The following is a 16,771-nucleotide window of genomic DNA, read 5'->3' as shown; positions in this document are numbered from 1 at the left end:
TCGAGACCCATGTCAGGCTCTGTGCTGACAACTCAGAGCCTAGAGCCTGCTTCGGATTCTGTGTCTCCCTCTCTCTCTCTGCCCCTCCCCTACTTGCACTGTCTCTGAATTAATTAGTTAATTAAAGTAGGCTGGGCCAAAAACAGTCTTACTAACCCAACAAGCTTCAATGACCAGTCCAGTAATATTTAAGTTTGCCCAAGCTCTGCAAATCTCTCCAGGATGGTACAGCTCTTGAGGTTCTAAGGAATCAATCGTCTTTCAGGAAGTGGGAACAGGAGCAGAGAGCCACACATGCTGGGATGGGCATCCACCAAGTCTGCCTCCCCCGACACCGCCTGGGGTGTCTGTGGTTGTGGGAAGTCAGGCAACCCCAGGTCATTAATAGCAGCCCCTAAACACTTCTATGGCCCCTGTACCTGTGGGGGCAACTGCCTGTAACCCCAGGCGTAGCTCATCATTTCTTCCCAAGCTGTGACTCCTCTCCCTGATGCTTCATCCCACCCTCCACCAAAAGAGACCTAAGTGAAGTAATAGACCTTTGTCCTGCAGTCAGAAGGAATCATAGGGAATCCTCTTTCCCCTGGCTTCAGGAGGATGAAAGAAATCTCTCCACTTCATGATTCTGGGAGTTTGATCCTGAAATTCCTTGGGCTGCCCAGGTGGCCCTTCATAGAATGACAGATACTTGCGTCCCTGCTCCTGAAAGCTTGCCCTGTGTTCCCACATCTGGACCATCACATTATTTATTCGTTCAAGGCAACATAAAAACATTCAAGAACCCGCCATGTAGGAGACCTGCTATGCACAGGGGATACAGCAGTAAATGAGACAAAACCCTCACCTTCAGGCAGCCTAGAGCCTAGCTGAGAGGGAGAAACAATAAACCCACGTGCCAATAATGAATTTCATAAAGCAGTACCCGCTATGAAGGAGGTAAAACAGGGCAATGGGGAGATATTAAGGGTGGTGGCAGGACTACTGCCATTAGGGTGGTCAGAGAAGGCTGCTCTGGGAGGGGACAATGTGAGCTAAGATGTGATGGTACAAAGAAGCTAACTAGTCTGGGGTGCCTTGGTGGCTCACTCGGTTAAGCGTCCAACTCTTGATTTTGGTTCAGGTCATGATCTCGTGGCTTGTGGGATCAAGACCCAGCACAGAGCCTGGTTGGGATTCTCTCTCTCTCCATCTCTCTCTCTTTACCCCTCTCCCCCCCACCGGCCCCACACGAGTGTGCTCTTTCTCTCTCTCTCTCTCAACATAAATAAACATTAAAAAAAAGAAGACGCTAACTAGTCACACATCTGTGAGTAGAACATTCCAGAAAGAAGATACACAGCAATTGTCAATGCCCTGAGAAAAGAGCAAGCTTCATCTTGTCAGAAGGACAGTGGCTGGAGCTGGGGTCATAGAGGCAGACAGGGACCCATGTATCCCCTGGACCTCCTGGGCTGCAGAAGAAGCCACCAGAAGGTAATAAGCAGTGAGTGACCACATCTGTGCTTTAAAAAGATCCCTCTGGGGCACCTGGCTGGCTCAGTCAGTTAAGCATTCAACTTTGGTTCAGGTCATGATCTCATGGTTCATGAGTTTGAGCCCCGCATCGGACTCTGTGCTGACAGTGCAGAGTCTGATTCACATCCTCTGTTTCCCTCTCTCTCTCCTCCTCCCCAGCTCACACTCTCTCTCAAAAATAAATAAGCATTGGAGTGCCTGGGTGGCTCAGTCAGTGAGACATCGACTTTGGCTCAGGTCATAATCTCTTGATCCGTGGGTTCAAGCCCGCATTAGGCTCTGTGCTGACTGCCCAGAGCCTGGAGCCTGCTTTGGATTTCATGTCTCCCTCCCTCTCTGCCCCTCCCCTGCTTGTGCTCTTTCTCTGTCTCTCAAAAATAAAGAAACATCAAAAAAAGTTTAATAAAGAAGCATCAAAAATTTTTTTAAAAATAAATGAGCTCAATCACTATTTTAAAATAAATAAATAAAATTAAAAGATCACTCTGACTGCTGGGAGGAGAATGGACTCTGGGGCTGAGAAGGAAAGAAGGACGACAGGCAGGGGACTGGATGGTTGCTTGGACTGGGCTGGTAACCACAGAGACAACGAGCCATGCTGGGATTCAGGACGTAGTCTGGAGGCAGGTGTGCCAGGACTCTAGAGACTGGAAGTCCGACACCTGTAAATACTCGCTAACTGTCCCTGTGTGAGTGGCTCACGCACACACCCTCCTCCTTAGACACAGTGCAGGATAGTGGCCCCGACTCCAGACTCTGGAGCCGAAGTGCCCAAGTTCAAATTTCGACTTATCCACTTGCTAACGATAAAACTTGGTAAGTCACTGACCCTCCCTGAACCTTGATTCCTCATCAGTAAAATGGGGGCAATAACAAAGGAGCCCTCATAGGGTTGTTGTGGGGACTCAAAAACTAGTTACTGCGGGTAAAGCATTTAGGGAAGGCGCCACATAGCATGTGGATTTCCTGTTGCTGCCGTGACAAATTACCGCACATTTACTGGCTCCGTTAACACAATGCCAATTTATCCTCCTACAATTCTGAAGGCCAGAAATACAAAGTCTGTTTCACTGGACTATAAAGTCAGGGTGTTGGCAGGCTGGTTCCTTCTAGAGCTCCAAGGGAGAATCCACTGCTTGCCCTTTCTGGCTCCTGGAGGCTGCTGGCCACATCTCTCCAACCTCTGCTTCTGTCATCTGCCACCTTCTCTTCTTGTGACCTTCTTGCCTCCCTCTTACAAGGAGCCTTGTGATTATATTTAGGGCCTACCTGGATAACCCAGAATACTCTCCCTATCTCAAAATCCTCAACTTCGTAGCTCCTTTGCCATGTTCCCAGGTTCTGGGGATGGGGACACAGATAACTTTGGGGGCCATTATTCAGCCCACCATATGTGGTAGGCAATAAATAAAGGTTAATTATTACTATTATCATTATCTTTATTACTCCCTTGGCAGCTCCAGAGCCTATCCCTAAGTCCCTCCCAAGCCATGTGAGAGGAAAAAGGATGTAGAGAGACTCCCGTCTACCTCTCGAAAGCCCCTTGAGACCAGGCCCCGAACCCAGATGGAACTGCAAGTGACGCTAGCTGGACCAGACCAAGGCTTCAGTCACCATTTGGTCCCCATGAAGTGACTGGGGACAGAAAGCAGACAAAACAGGAATATGTTCACAGGCCTTGTGTGGGGTTGGAGAGGGGGGCCTGGAGCTTAGGCTAAGGCTTCCTGATGGTGCTATATTCCATGGACTCCTCAGGGTTCTTTCTGGGAACGTGGGTGACGAGGACGTCTGTGTTGCTGTAGGTTGGCTCCTGATCCGAAAGCTCCCAAGACAGAGCCGCATAGGAAATGTTCTCCTTCGGAAAGGGGGCCTGTAATAAAGATGCCCAAGGGGTCAGAGAGGCAGGCAGGAGGTTACGCCCATGCATGGAGGAGGCCTTGGATGAGGTGGGGAAACAGAGCCTTCAGGGCTTCTGAAGGCTCCTCCCAGACCCTCCAGCTCCTGTTGCCTTCCCTCTGCCAGCTCCCTGAGCTCCAACCACAGCAGAAGAACTTCCCTCGACTCTGAACAAGGGCAGCACCCTTCACAGGGAATTCTAGATCACGACCTGTCTGGGTTGTGACCCAACCAGCATGAGGGCCATGTCTGATGGGACTCTGCATCCTCCAGTGCCAAGGACTGCTGTAGAGACACGTCCAAAGGCCAAAAGTCTGGGGAGGAGGGAGGTGTGGAGGGGAGCTCCAGAAGCAGGTCTTTCAATGGCTGTGGCTTTGCCCAGCACCCACCCCTCTTCCTCTGTGCCCACATGGGCAGGAGAAAGCCTATCTGGCTCCAAGGCCCACAGCAGCCCCAGGTACACACCATGGTGACATAATCCACTTCCTGCTGGTTTTCCAGGGCAGAGGAGGAGGGCTTTGTGCAGGCCTTCTTCTGGGAGGAGCCGTGGGAGGTTCCGGTTGGCTGTAGGGTCAGGTTTGCATAGCAGAGGTCCCCCTCCAGCGGCTGCATCACCTGGGAGAGGAAGTGGGTCGTCTTCCATAGAGGGTTACGGGGCCAAGCTCCCCTGGGCCCCCCTGTCCCAGCTTCCTCTGCAGCCCCCATGCCTACCCCCTTCCCGCCCTCCCCCCTTCTGTCTGTTTCCAGCATCCCATCCTCCCAGGCTCTGCAGCTGGGCCGTGAGCACAAGGACAAGGTTTGTCTGATAGGTTTGGACAACAGCGCTCCAGGGACAATGAGGAAAGAGAGGAAGGCGCGATCTGGTGTCTCTGATCTGACCTCAGAAGCTCTCTTACCTGCTCTGGGGATGGCCCAGCAGCTAAAAGACAAAAACAATCAAAATCAGAAAGCCTGTCTCCAGACTCACAGGGCCCCCAGGTCTGGGGAAGAGAAATCTGGAAGATAAGAGGTGGATTCAGCTCCAGACTCAGAGACGTGAGACCTGGTTCCGATTCTGACTCCTCAGATGACACACTCTGTGACATTGGTCACTACCTCTCCAAGCTGCCCCTTCTCCACCTGAGAAATAAGGAGACCTCGCCAATCTTCCCCACATCGAGGAACTGTCATCAGCTGATCTGGTGGCCCTGCCAGCCCTTGGTGCCCGTGTGGTTAAGTTTCCTGCTGGGCAGTTGCAGGCACATATAACTTCTGCCTGAAGTCCTGCCCAAGATGCCCCCGGGTCTCCACCATCATCCATCATTCGGGAGTCAACTCAAAGTCACGCCTGCCTTCCCAGCTACCCGGGGTGCCGAACCCCTCCCTCCCCAGCTCCATGGCCCTTGATTTAGGTCTGTCTCGTCTCCTGTGATCCACCCAATTCCAGTTAGTCTTCGAGTGGGCCAGGGGCTGCTGGGCAGCTGAGCCCATCCCTTCCTTGCATTTCCAGTTGCTTGGCTGTGCCTGGTACATGGGTGCCCCATGCAGGCTGCCCTCTGAGTGGGGTGCAGGAGCTAGGTCAGAACCTTATGGACCAGCTTTCAGTGCTGGTGGTTCCTATTTCTCTCTGCCCCTTGGCCTCTACCCCTGATTCTCCCCCCACCCCCACCCCACCCCCATTAGAGGCAACAAAGAAACAGGTTCTTTTCTCGCCCTTGACTACAAGAGTCCCCAGGCTGTGGCAGGAGTGGGGGGACTGGAGAGCACCCCAGGAGACCTCGGGTCCTTGTGGGTTCTGAGAGGGGAGGGGTGCATTTACCCTGAGAATGTGGAGGCAGAACCAGCCATCAGCTCCCCCCACCCCGTCCCCCGCCCAGCCCCAGCTCAGCACCAGCGGCTGAATCTGATCACCTTTCTTCTGCTGCTTCATCATTCTCAAAGCCAAGAGTGAGGCTGCCACCAGGAGAAGCAGCAACACAGCAAAGATGAGGGGAAGCAGGATGCTGAGGTTAATGGAGTCAGCACTGGAAACAACAGAAAGACACCATGCACCCCGGCCTGCCTCCTGCTTCTGGGCCTTGTCCCAGCTGCCTGGAAGCCAGGAAGGCCAACACCTTTTGACCTGGAGGCCTGTGATTTCCAGCCTGGGAATCCCACTCCTGAGTACCCTCAGAGATGGTAAAAAAATTTAAAAAAAAATTTAAGGAGAGGAGGGTTCCACAGGGTTTTGGTGGGTCCAGACACCTAATGGAAACTATATGGCAATGAGCTCTGGAAAGGTCTCCCTGCTTCTACGCTTGTCCTGCTGTACTGGATCAAATAGTGTCCCCCACCCCCACAATTCATGTTCATTCCCAACCTGTGAAGGTGACCTATTTGGAAATAAGATCTTTGCAGATGTAATCAAGTCTAAATGAGGTCATACTGGATTAGGATGGGCCCTCATCCAATGGCTGGTGTCCTTACAAAAGGGAAATCTAGCCATACACAGGTATGCACAGGAAGGCCCTGTGACAACAGAGGCAGAAATTGGGTTAATGCTCCCACAAGCCAAGGAGCCCCCCAGATGGCTGGCAAACACCAGAAGCTGGGAGATTGGCATGGGACCGCTTCTCCCTTTGAGCCCCAAGAAGAGGCTAACCCTGAGACACCTTGATCTCATCCTTCTGGCCTCCAGAGCAGTGGGAAAATAAATGTCTGTTGTTTCAGCGGCCCAGGATATGGTGCTTTGCCATGGCATCCTGAGCAAACTCATACAAAGACTATCTCTTATTTGTCACTAGTCACAGAATTTGTAGAATGAATTCATTCTACGTGAGTGGGGCGGGGAGAGAGAGGGGGAGGGAGGGAGAGAGAATCCCAAGCCGACCCCATGCTGTCAGCTCAGAGCCCGATGCAGGGCTTGATCTCATGAACTACGGGATCATGACATAAACAGAAACCAAGAATCAGACACTTAACCACTCAGGCACCCTGTTAGCTATTACTTATTAAAAGAAGGTTAGTAGAGGGGCGCCTGGGTGGCGCAGTCGGTTAAGCGTCCGACTTCAGCCAGGTCACGATCTCGCGGTCCGGGAGTTCGAGCCCCGCGTCAGGCTCTGGGCTGATGGCTCAGAGCCTGGAGCCTGTTTCCGATTCTGTGTCTCCCTCTCTCTCTGCCCCTCCCCCGTTCATGCTCTGTCTCTCTCTGTCCCAAAAATAAATAAATGTTGAAAAAAAAAAATTTAAAAAAAAAAAAAAAGAAGGTTAGTAGAAAGAAACTTTTGAAACAGAAGGCAAATGGGAGAGAGAAAAAGAAGGGATTCCAGGCGAGAGTAGACAGATTGGAGACCTCCCATTCGGATTCTACAGGAAGGCGGGGCAAAAGGAGATCGGCCTATCTAGAAACAAGGTCAAGAGGGCATAGGAGGAATTGGAAAGAGGCCAACTCTTTCTCAACTTCTAGAAAGCCACTTTGGCTGCACTGGCCAGGCAGGCTACTAAGAAGCATGAGAGAGACTGTTTCTTCCTCTATAAAATGGGAACATGTGTATCTGCCTACTCCTCCTCGTGAGTAGGGTCAAAGAATTAAGAGACAGTGGACAAGAAAGCCCTCTGTGAGCTGTCAGGTGCTCCTGAGATGGGACAAATCATCAATACCACTGTTCTTGCCATAACGGTAATTAGGGGAACCCTAGGACTGCAAAGGGCACCCCCCCATTGGAGGAGTTCAAACCAAGCAGACCACAGGAAACAGCACACCGGAACTGGCTTACCTGCCATCGTAGTGGTGGCTGGTCATAGTCGGGGGGCCTTTGGTCTCTGCTGGTGTTGTGGACATGGTGGCATTTGAGCCGGTGGTTGACACTGTAGTTGGTGCTAGGCATAGACCAGATTATACACTATTCAGCCTGCTAACCTGCCCACAGCCCTACACATGGCTCTGAGCCCAGGGGGAGCCTGGAGCTGGGCCGTGGGAAGGGAAGGGCCTATAGCCTAGACCGCTCTTTTCTCCCTGACCCCTAGGATACTCAGCCTCAGAGGCAGGCAGGACTGGGTACAGGTCCAGGGAGGATGTTGAGCAGGCCCTGGAAGGATTAGAGGGGGCCTAGTGTTACCTCAGGACAAAGGCAGCTGGAATTCAGCTAGACTTTAAACATTCCAACTGCCTATGACAAGGCCTTTGCCAATGCCTTCCCCAATCTTATTTATTCAAAAAGGACAGGAGCAGAATTAAACAGCTTTTTCGCTGTGGAGGCCATTCTGAACCTCAGGAATCAACTACACCACCACGACTATGCTGGGGCCCTTCCCCCTGAGAGTGGCACGGAACAGAGCAGGGGAATAGCCGCTATGAAGTCCCGGCCCTAAACTCCAGAAAGAGCAGGGACTCAGGGTACCAGAAGTCCAGGGAAGCATTGGCAGGAATTGGGGTCTCTGGGTCCCCTGGAAGGAGGTCCCTTTGTCCTATGGGCTGAAACTGGGACCATCACCTTGATCTCTGTTAGCAATAGACTCAGGCACGGAGCCGTGCAGAGAAACACATGCCCAGACAAGCTCAATCCCATCCTGGAGGAGAAGCTGGGAGCCAAGAGAGCATCTAAGAGAAGCCCTGTCCCTCTCAACCCCAAGGGGTCAGTCGGGTTCTCAGAGAGCTCAGGACTCAACCACCCTGTGTGACAGTTCACTCTGAGTGACACTGAAGTCACTGGAGAGGAAACTTAGAGCCCAGGACAGAATGGGCCCTGAAGGCACACAGCCACACTTACACATACTCTTACCTGGGTGGACGGTCACTTTGACTTTGACCCCAAGGTCAATTCCATATCTCTCAATCCCACACCAGTAAATATTTGCATCAGTTTGCTTGAGCTTCTCCATGGTCACAGTGAAAGTGAGGTTTTTCTGATTGTCCTTGATGGACACATTTTTTCTCTGTACCTCCTGCTCTGACCCATCGGTTTTAACAAGGATACGGCAGTTTCCCCAGTTGGCTCCTCGACACCACCACTTTTTGCTGTTTTTCCATGTTTGTACATAGTGACACTGCACCGTCAGTGAGCCCCCCACCAGGCCTCTGACCGCTTCTGGACCCGAGATATCAGATGAGCCTGGAAAACACAAATCCATGTGCCTGTCACCGCCCCATCTCACCTCCTGAGGAAGAGCCACAGCCTCCTGCATCACAAATGATTCCAATAAACCCAAGGACCTCATGAGTTGAATAACAGTCAAAGAAGGAATAGACCTTCCACAACACAGATCTTTGCCCTTCAAAACTCCACTGGGTCAAATCCATCATAGAAATCACCTAAGAGCACAACTACAGATCTCCAAGAATCAAAAATGTCAACACTGAGCAATGACAGCTTCCCATAGTCCACCCCACGCCCTTCCCGTGGCCAAAGTCATCTGGAGAGCAAATGACTGAACGAAAGCGAGACCCCAGTACATTTTGGCCCACTCTCCTCATGCAAGATGTGGGCTCTGTGGCTTCAGACCTTTTCATTTTTCTAGAGTAACCAGGAATCTGGATTTTATATGGAACCTCTCCATTTTAAAACACTGGCTTGGGGCGCCTGAGTGGCTCAGTCAGTTAAGCATCCGGTCAGGTCACGATTTTGGCTCAGGTCACGATTTCACAGTTCACGAGTCCAAGCCCTGTGTCAGGCTCTGTGCTGACAGTTCAGAGCCTGGAGCCTGCTTCAGATTCTGTGTCTCCCTCTCTTTCTGCCCCTCTCCACTCGCACTCTGTCTCTGTCTCTCTCTCAAAAATAAATACACATTAAAAATTTTTTAAAAATAAAAATGGAGATATAATTCACATATCATGAATTTTACTCTTAATTTTTTTTTGAGTGAAGGGAGAGAGAGAGAGAGAGAGAGAGAGAGAGAGAGAGAGAAAGAAGCAGGGCTTACCCAAAGCTGGGCTCGTGCTCACCCGACGTGGGGCTCAATCTCACAAACTGAAATCGTGACCTGAGCCAAAGTCAGATCTTAACCAACTGAGCCACCCAGGCACCCTTTACTCTTAATTTTAAATCATCTACTCTGGTGGTTTGGGGATATTCACAGAGCTTTGCAACCATCACCTCTAATTCCAGAACATTTTCATCACCTCAGAAGAAACACTGTACCTGGTATTTGCTCCTTTGGTAGAACTAGTCTACGTTCTGTCTATAGACTTCTCTACTCTGAAGTCCACATTTCGTATAAATGTAGTCATACAATGTATGGCCTTTTGTGTGTGGCCTTTTTCACTTAGTGTAATGTTTTTAAGGCTCGTCCATGGTATAGCCTATGCAGGCACTTCATTCCATGGTAGGGATAGGCCACACAGTGTTTATCTGTTCATCAATTGATGACACTTGGGTTGTTTTCCCTTTTGGGCTATTATGAATAATGCTGCTATGAACATTGATGTACTATTGGTATTTGCCTAGAGATAGGTTTTCAACTCTCTGGAGTATAATATACCGTAGGAGATTTAAAAAAAAAAAAAGTGGGGAAGGGGACAGTTTTGCACAAGTGTTGCTGGACCCTTTCACCTCTCCACATGCTCCAAGTAGGTAAAGATAGGGAGACTAAGAAGGTCAACACAAAATAGCAAATCACTTCTTAAACTAGAGGAAATTAGAAGTCTTTATAAAATCTCTGAATGAAAAGGGGAGCCTGGGTGGCTCAGTCAGTGAAACATCCAACTTCAGGTCAGGCCATGATCTCCCGGTTCGGGGGTTTGAACCAAGCGTTGGGCTCTGTGCTGATGGCTCAGAGCCTGGAGCCTGCTTCAGATCCTGTGTCTCCTCTCTCTGCCCCTACCCCGCTGGTGCTCTGACTCTCAAAAATAAATACATGTTTAAAAAAAAGGAAAAATGGGGGCGCCTGGGTGGCGCAGTCGGTTAAGCGTCCGACTTCAGCCAGGTCACGATCTCGCGGTCCGTGAGTTCGAGCCCCGCGTCGGGCTCTGGGCTGATGGCTCAGAGCCTGGAGCCTGCTTCCGATTCTGTGTCTCCCTCTCTCTCTGCCCCTCCCCCGTTCATGCTCTGTCTTCTCTGTCCCAAAAATAAACGTTGAAAAAAAAATTTTTTTTTTAAAAAAAGGAAAAATGTCTGAATGAAAGGGGGCACTTTCTAAATTAAAAAATTAAATTTTCATCACAGAGGAGTCAGTAAATTTGACCACATATTAAAAAATGTAACACTTGGACATACCAGAAAACAGACTGAATGGAGGCAAAGAACACACTGCAAGAAATATTTGAAACAAATAATGTAGAAAAGGATTAAGTCATTTTTTTAAAAGAATATATAGGGGTGCTTGGGTGGCTCAGCCAGTTGAGCATCCAACTCTTGATTTCGACTCGGGTCATGATCCCAGGATTGTGAGTTCGAGCCCCACGTCGGGCTATCTGCTGTAAGCACAGAGCCCGCTCTGGATCCTCTGTCCCTCTCTTTCTGTCTCAAAAATAAGTAAACATTATAAAAAAAATTGATAAGGGGCAAGAAAAGGCAAGTCACAAAGAGGAAATTCAAATGGATAGTAAAATTGGAAATGTTCAATTAAAATATCTAGCAAATGAAAACTTTTTTTTTTTTGCAAATGAAAACATTTTAAAGTGATGTCATTTTCATATATAAAATCAACCAAGTTTTTGTGACTACTATGTTGCTGACATGGGTGATGTAGAATGGATATTCAGACACTCAGAGAAGCTGCTGGGAGGTATGTCACCAGTTCAACCATTACAGAAAGTAATATGGCAATTATGTAGCAAAATAATCATGCCCTTTGCTCCAGTGATTATATGTCTAGGATTTGACAGAGAAGCTAACAAACATATGTGCGCCAAGGGATGCCTGGGTGGCTCAGTCAGCAGAGCATCCAACTCTTGATTTCTCCAACTCTTGATTTCAGCTCAGGTCATGATCCCAGGGTCATGGGCTTGAGCCTCACATTGGGCTTGGAGTGTACTTAAGATTCTCTCTCTCTCTCCCTCTTCCCATCTTTTCTGCTTGCTTGCTCTCTCTGTAAAATTAAATTTAAAAATTTGGGGGGCACATGGGTGGTTCAGTCAGTTAGGTGTCCGACTCTTGGTTTCAGCCTAGATCGTGAACTCGAGGTTTGTGAGTTGGAGCCCCATGTCAGGTTCTGTGCTGACAGTGCAGAACCTGCTTGGAATGTTCTCTCTCCCTGTCTCTCTGCCCCTCCCCCACTCGCTCTCTCTGTCTCTCTCTCAAAATAAATAAACTTAAAAATATTTTATTAAAAAAAATTTTTAAATTTATGCACCAAGATTCATTACGTAATTATTTAAATAGCAAAAATAAAGGAAACATGGTTAACATCCACCAACTGGGAAAATAAATATTCAGTAAAATGTAATGCAGACACTGATAATTTGCTTAGAAATACTGTTAACTGTGTGGAAAATCCTCCTACGAAATTAAAATGGATTTTTAAATCTCATATACAGTATAATCTCAACTAACTTTTTAAATATGCACAGAAAAAAAAAGATTGAAGGGAAATAAGTTAAAATGTTAAATTAACATTGGATTGGAGAGCCTGGGTGGCTCAGTAGGTTAAGCGTCCGGCTTCAACACAGATCTTGCGGGTCATGGGTTCAAGCCCCACATCGAGCTCTGTGCTGACAGCTTAGAGCCTGGCACCTGCTTTGCATTCTGTGTCTCCCTCTCTCTCTGCCCCTCCCCTGCTTGCCCTCTGTCTCTCTCTCAAAAAATAAATAAATATTTTTTAAAAATTAGCATTGGGTTGCCTTGGGCATTAAGATCAGGGACATAGGTTTTTTAATTTTTCCTAATTCTTCTTTTTTTTTCTGTACTTCCCTAAGTATCCACAATGAGCATTTATTACTTTCAAAATGATTGGGAAAAAAATAATGCCTGGACAGGGCTGTTTCATGGCATGGTAAGCAGAATAATGGCTCCGGAAGGATGTCAATCTCATGTGACAAAAGGGGACTTTGTAGATGTGATTAAATAAAGGATCTTGTGATGGAGAGATTATACTGGAGTATCTGGGTGGGCCCAAATCATCACAAAGATCTGTATCAGAGGGGGCGCCTGGGTGGCTCAGTCAGTTAAGCGTCCAACTCCGGCTCAGGTCATGATCTCGCAGTTTGTGGGCTCGAGCCTGCGTCAGGCTCTATGCTGACAGCTCAGAGCCTGGAGCCCGCTGCGGATTCCCTGTCTCTCTGTCTCTGTCTCTCTCTCTTCCCCTCCCCCACTTATGCGCGCTCTCTCCTCGCTCGCTCTCTCTCTCTCAAAAGTAACTAAACATTAAAATTTTTTTTTAATTTTTTTTTCAACGTTTATTTATTTTTGGGACAGAGAGAGACAGAGCATGAACGGGGGAGGGGCAGAGAGAGAGGGAGACACAGAATCTGAAACAGGCTCCAGGCTCCGAGCTGGCAGCACAGAGCCCGACGCGGGGCTCGAACTCACGGACCGTGAGATCATGACCTGAGCCGAAGTCGGACGCTTAACCGACTGAGCCACCCAGGCGCCCCAATGATTTTTTTTTTTTTGAGAGAGAGAGAGAGAGAAAGAGAGAGAGAGAGCAGGGGAGGGGCAGAGAGAGGGAAACAGAGAATCCCAAGCAGGCTCCACCCTGTCAGGGCAGAGCCAGATGCGGGCTCATGAACCGCCAAGATCATGACCCAAGGGGAAGTCGGATGCCTAACCCACTGAGCCACCCCGGGCGCCCCAACAATAAACTCTTCAGAAATGGGAAGTGGTGAGGGGTAAAACGGTAGCTTGTTATGGCAAGTTCCGTGGGAGAGGCTGGTGAAGGGGGACAAAGCTTCACAGCGCCCACCAGGTGGCTGCTTGGCACCCAGCTGTGCCTGCTGGCTTCCAACCGCTGTTCCCACTCTGCCTTGGTCACGCACACCCAAGCGCGTGCACGTGAGTGCACACGCGCACCAGCCCTACTCTCACATCTGCTCACCAACCTCCCCTGTTTCCAGATGTCGGGGAGAGAAAGAAGCAGTCTTTCATGCGCATTCGCTGCCCTGCTGATTTGCCTCCTAAGGGCGCATCCAACGTGGGCCTTCTCCATTCCTACGACCCACCCCCAGCTCTGCCTTTGCCAGCCTTGTGGTCCTGGACGCGTCACGTTCCTCCCCCACGATTCTTCTGCCAGACAGAATGATAGCCTCCCAATCTGCCCCACGGCGCTGTTGTGAAGCACATGACCGAGCCACATGACCCATCTGCTCCTCAGACCTGCCCAGGCCAGACTCACAGTCCCTATCACAGACTTCAGGCTTGCTGTTCCCTGTGCCTGAAAAGCCGCCCCCGGATCCTTCTCGTCCCCCAGGCGTCTGCTCAGCCGTCTTTTCGCAGAGGCTCCTTGCAGCCCATCTACAGCACCACCTCCCCCCTCTCCGAGTCTCTCTGCGTCGGGTCACCTAGCTCGGCTCTCCGCTGAGCACACACCGCTTCTTGGAGGCATCATTTTCATTTCTCCAACTGATGGAACGGATGATCAAATTCGGCCATGAAAAAGAATCACAAATCACAAAGGGCCCTCCGATTGCCGTGAGCACCCGTTAGAGCCTCACATGCACACAATGCCTCAGGCTACCCGGAGATTTTCCTCGAGAGATCTACTGCTCCCGATTCTTCCCTCTGCTCCTCGACAGGGGGTTCACCTCCCATACAATTCACTCTTTTCAAGGGTACCACTCAGCGGTTCTTGGGGCATTCACAGAGCTGTGCTACCATTGCCACATCTAATTCCAGGGCATTTTTATCACCCCAAAAAGAAACCCCTTACTCTTACCACACACACTCCTTTCCTCCTCCCCCCGCCCAGCCCCTGGCAGCCACTAATCTGCTGTCTCTATGAATTTAAGTATTTTGGAAATTCCGTAGGAATGGAATCAGATAATATATGGCCTTTTGCATCTGGATTCTTTCACTTAGCCTGATGTTTTCAAGGTTCATCTGTGTTATAGCGTGTATCAGTATTCATTTGTTTTTATGGCCGAATAATGTTCCATTGTACGGGTATGACACGTTTTATTTATTCATCCATCAGTTGGTATACATTTAGGTCGTTTCCAGCTTTTAACGATTATGAATAATGTTGCCGTGAACATTCGCATTTGTATACATCCGGGATGGAATTGCTGAGTCATGTGGCAACCACATGTTTAACATTTTGAGGACTGTCACATTGTTTTCCAAAGTAGCTGCACCATTTTACATTCTCATGAGCAACGTATGTGCTCTCCAATTAATGTGAAGAGTCTCGAATGTTCAGTTCTATGAAAAAGAAATATGGAGGGTGGGGTACGGCAATCATATTTGCCCCCTCCATGGGATACATTCAGCCGCCCAACTAATAGTTACTATTTTTCTGATCTGTAGATGGTATGGTTTGAGGCCCAAAAATCTCTGCCTTCCTGAAGTTTGTTTTCTCAAGGTGGGGGAAGGAAGAGTCAAACAGTGGAGAAAGATAATGCAAGGGAATTGCAATTTTAATGAAGTTTGTTATTAATGAAGGCTTCAGTGAGAATCAAAGACATGCAGGGTGCGAGGGACTGGAGCCTGAGGCTATCTGAGGAAGAGCATTCCGGGCAGAGAGAACCGCAAGTGCAAAGGCCCTGAGGCAGCAGTGTACCTAGCACATTCAAAGAACATCTAAGAGGCCAGTGCAGCTGCAGTGGGTTGAGCCGAGGGAGCAGAGTAGAAACAGAGATTGGGGAGGTGGGGAGGTGAGAGAACCAGGGGCTGCACCGTGTAGCTTCTGGAAGGTCTCTGTATTTTTACTCTGAGTAGGATGGAAGGTCATTGGAGGGTCTCGACCAGAGGAAAGACAGGATCTGGCTTGCATTTGCCAAGGATCATTATAGGATAGGACAGAAGAGATGTGTGAACCCCGGGTTTCGCCCCAGTACCTAGAAAAGATGGAATTTGCTAAACATAAAGATGGGAGAGAAAGGAATTCGAGGGGGGAAAATATGCTCAGGTCACATTTGAAATGTCAACATCTTAGTGAAGATGTGGAATGGGCAGTTGATTAAAAGATTCTGGGGTCCAGGGTGATGTATGCTAGCAATACAAAATTGGGCGTCATCAGGGTAGAGGTGGTATTTAAGCCAAGAGAGGAGAGGCAGGGGCTCCCGAGAGAGAGGCCCAACACCGAGCCCTCTGGCCTCCAGCATTTCCATGTCAAGAAAACCCCCATCATTTTCTTTTCTTTTTTTTTTTTTTTTAGTGTTTACTTATTTTTGAGAAGGAGAGACAGCGCTTGAGCGGGGGCGGGGCAGAGAGAGAGGGAAACACAGAATCCGAAGCCGTCTCCAGGCTCCGAGCTGTCAGCACAGAGCCCCCGATGTGGGGCTGGAACTCACAAACCATGAGGTCATGACCTGAGCCGAAGTTGGACACTTAACCGACTGAGCCACCCAGGTGCCCCCACCCTTAATTTTTAATCAAAATGTTATCCATCAATTTACAGTTTCCTTCCGCCCTCCGACTCAGCCCCTCAGTAACTTCTGCTGTTTCCTTCTACCCGAAATGCCTAGAACCACCTCTCCCTCCCTGTCTGGCCAACGCCCCGCTTTCCTTCCTCCAAAGCCCCCTCCACTCTCCCTTCTTTCCTCCCCCATAACACATTCTCAAAGGTGAGAGTCCAGGAGCAAGCGTTCACCGGCTCTCCCGAGCCACCAGGGCCCCTCTGCTTCTCTGGGACCAGAGGGGCCCATCAGTCTGTGCATCTGGAATTATCAGCCCCCGGGTGGTCAGGAATTATGCCTTTTCTGCCTTGTGCGGGGTTCCTTTATGAAGGCACCCTTGACATTTCCACACTGGCAACAGTGGGCACCAAAACCCCGGGAGAGTAATAGAGTAGATGACACACACAGACTCACTACCTGCAGAATCTCCTTAGAATGGAGCCTGCTTCTCAGCGGGACCCCTTGCTGGGCCCCCTTCTTCCTGCCCCAGAAGCTCTTCTCTAGTACAGACCCGGCCCCGCTCACCTGCAAGCTGGAAAAGGAAGAGAAAGAACAGGAACCCGTGCATCTTGTCTTTGCCCGGGCCCCCCTTGGTGAAGCCAGTCAGCTCCGACTCAGCTCCCGCATCTTCCAACCCTTCTGCTTTCTCTCATTCTTGCACTTCCTCCTTTGGCCACTTCCCACCAGTGAATAAGCAAAAAGCAGAAGGAGGTAGAACGGGTGAGATCTCAAGGCAACGAGCAATGAAACAAGTCACAGTGATCATAAGCAAGCTTTTGAGAAATACCTTCCTGTCTGCAACCATGATGGGGTCTCTAAAAAGAGGACTCAGCCACTCCTTCTAGGCCTTGCGGAAATTTGCAGACCTGGACCCCACGGGTAGGGCTGGTTCTTACCCAATGTTTCTCCTCTGGC

The 16,771-nt window shown here is 49.5% G+C and overlaps 1 protein-coding gene across 2 annotated transcripts; it reads right to left on the bottom strand.

Annotated features, from left to right (window-relative positions):
* Nucleotides 1-2,933: 2,933 nt before the first annotated feature.
* On the bottom strand, nucleotides 2,934-16,602 carry CD300LF (CD300 molecule like family member f). 2 transcript variants are annotated; one of them, XM_047081450.1, is made up of 7 exons: nucleotides 16,382-16,602; nucleotides 8,151-8,480; nucleotides 7,146-7,248; nucleotides 5,302-5,414; nucleotides 4,308-4,330; nucleotides 3,877-4,026; nucleotides 2,934-3,385 (listed from the first exon to the last, which is right to left on the bottom strand). In XM_047081450.1, the coding sequence occupies exons 1-7, from the start codon at nucleotides 16,422-16,424 to the stop codon at nucleotides 3,230-3,232; spliced, it is 918 nt and encodes a 305-aa protein (XP_046937406.1). In that variant the 5' UTR covers nucleotides 16,425-16,602; the 3' UTR covers nucleotides 2,934-3,229. The 2 variants fall into 2 exon arrangements, with proteins under 2 accessions (XP_046937406.1, XP_046937408.1); XM_047081452.1 differs by lacking the exon at nucleotides 5,302-5,414 and having other exon boundaries at nucleotides 16,382-16,496.
* Nucleotides 16,603-16,771: the final 169 nt, after the last annotated feature.

This window comes from Lynx rufus, unplaced genomic scaffold (assembly GCF_022079265.1).
Source record: "Lynx rufus isolate CCGP_SWC_20201006 ecotype Redwood Valley unplaced genomic scaffold, mLynRuf1.p SCAF_18, whole genome shotgun sequence".
Classification (NCBI taxonomy): domain Eukaryota; kingdom Metazoa; phylum Chordata; class Mammalia; order Carnivora; family Felidae; genus Lynx; species Lynx rufus.
Note: the sequence above shows the minus strand (reverse complement) of the source record. Positions and strands in the feature narration are given on the sequence as shown.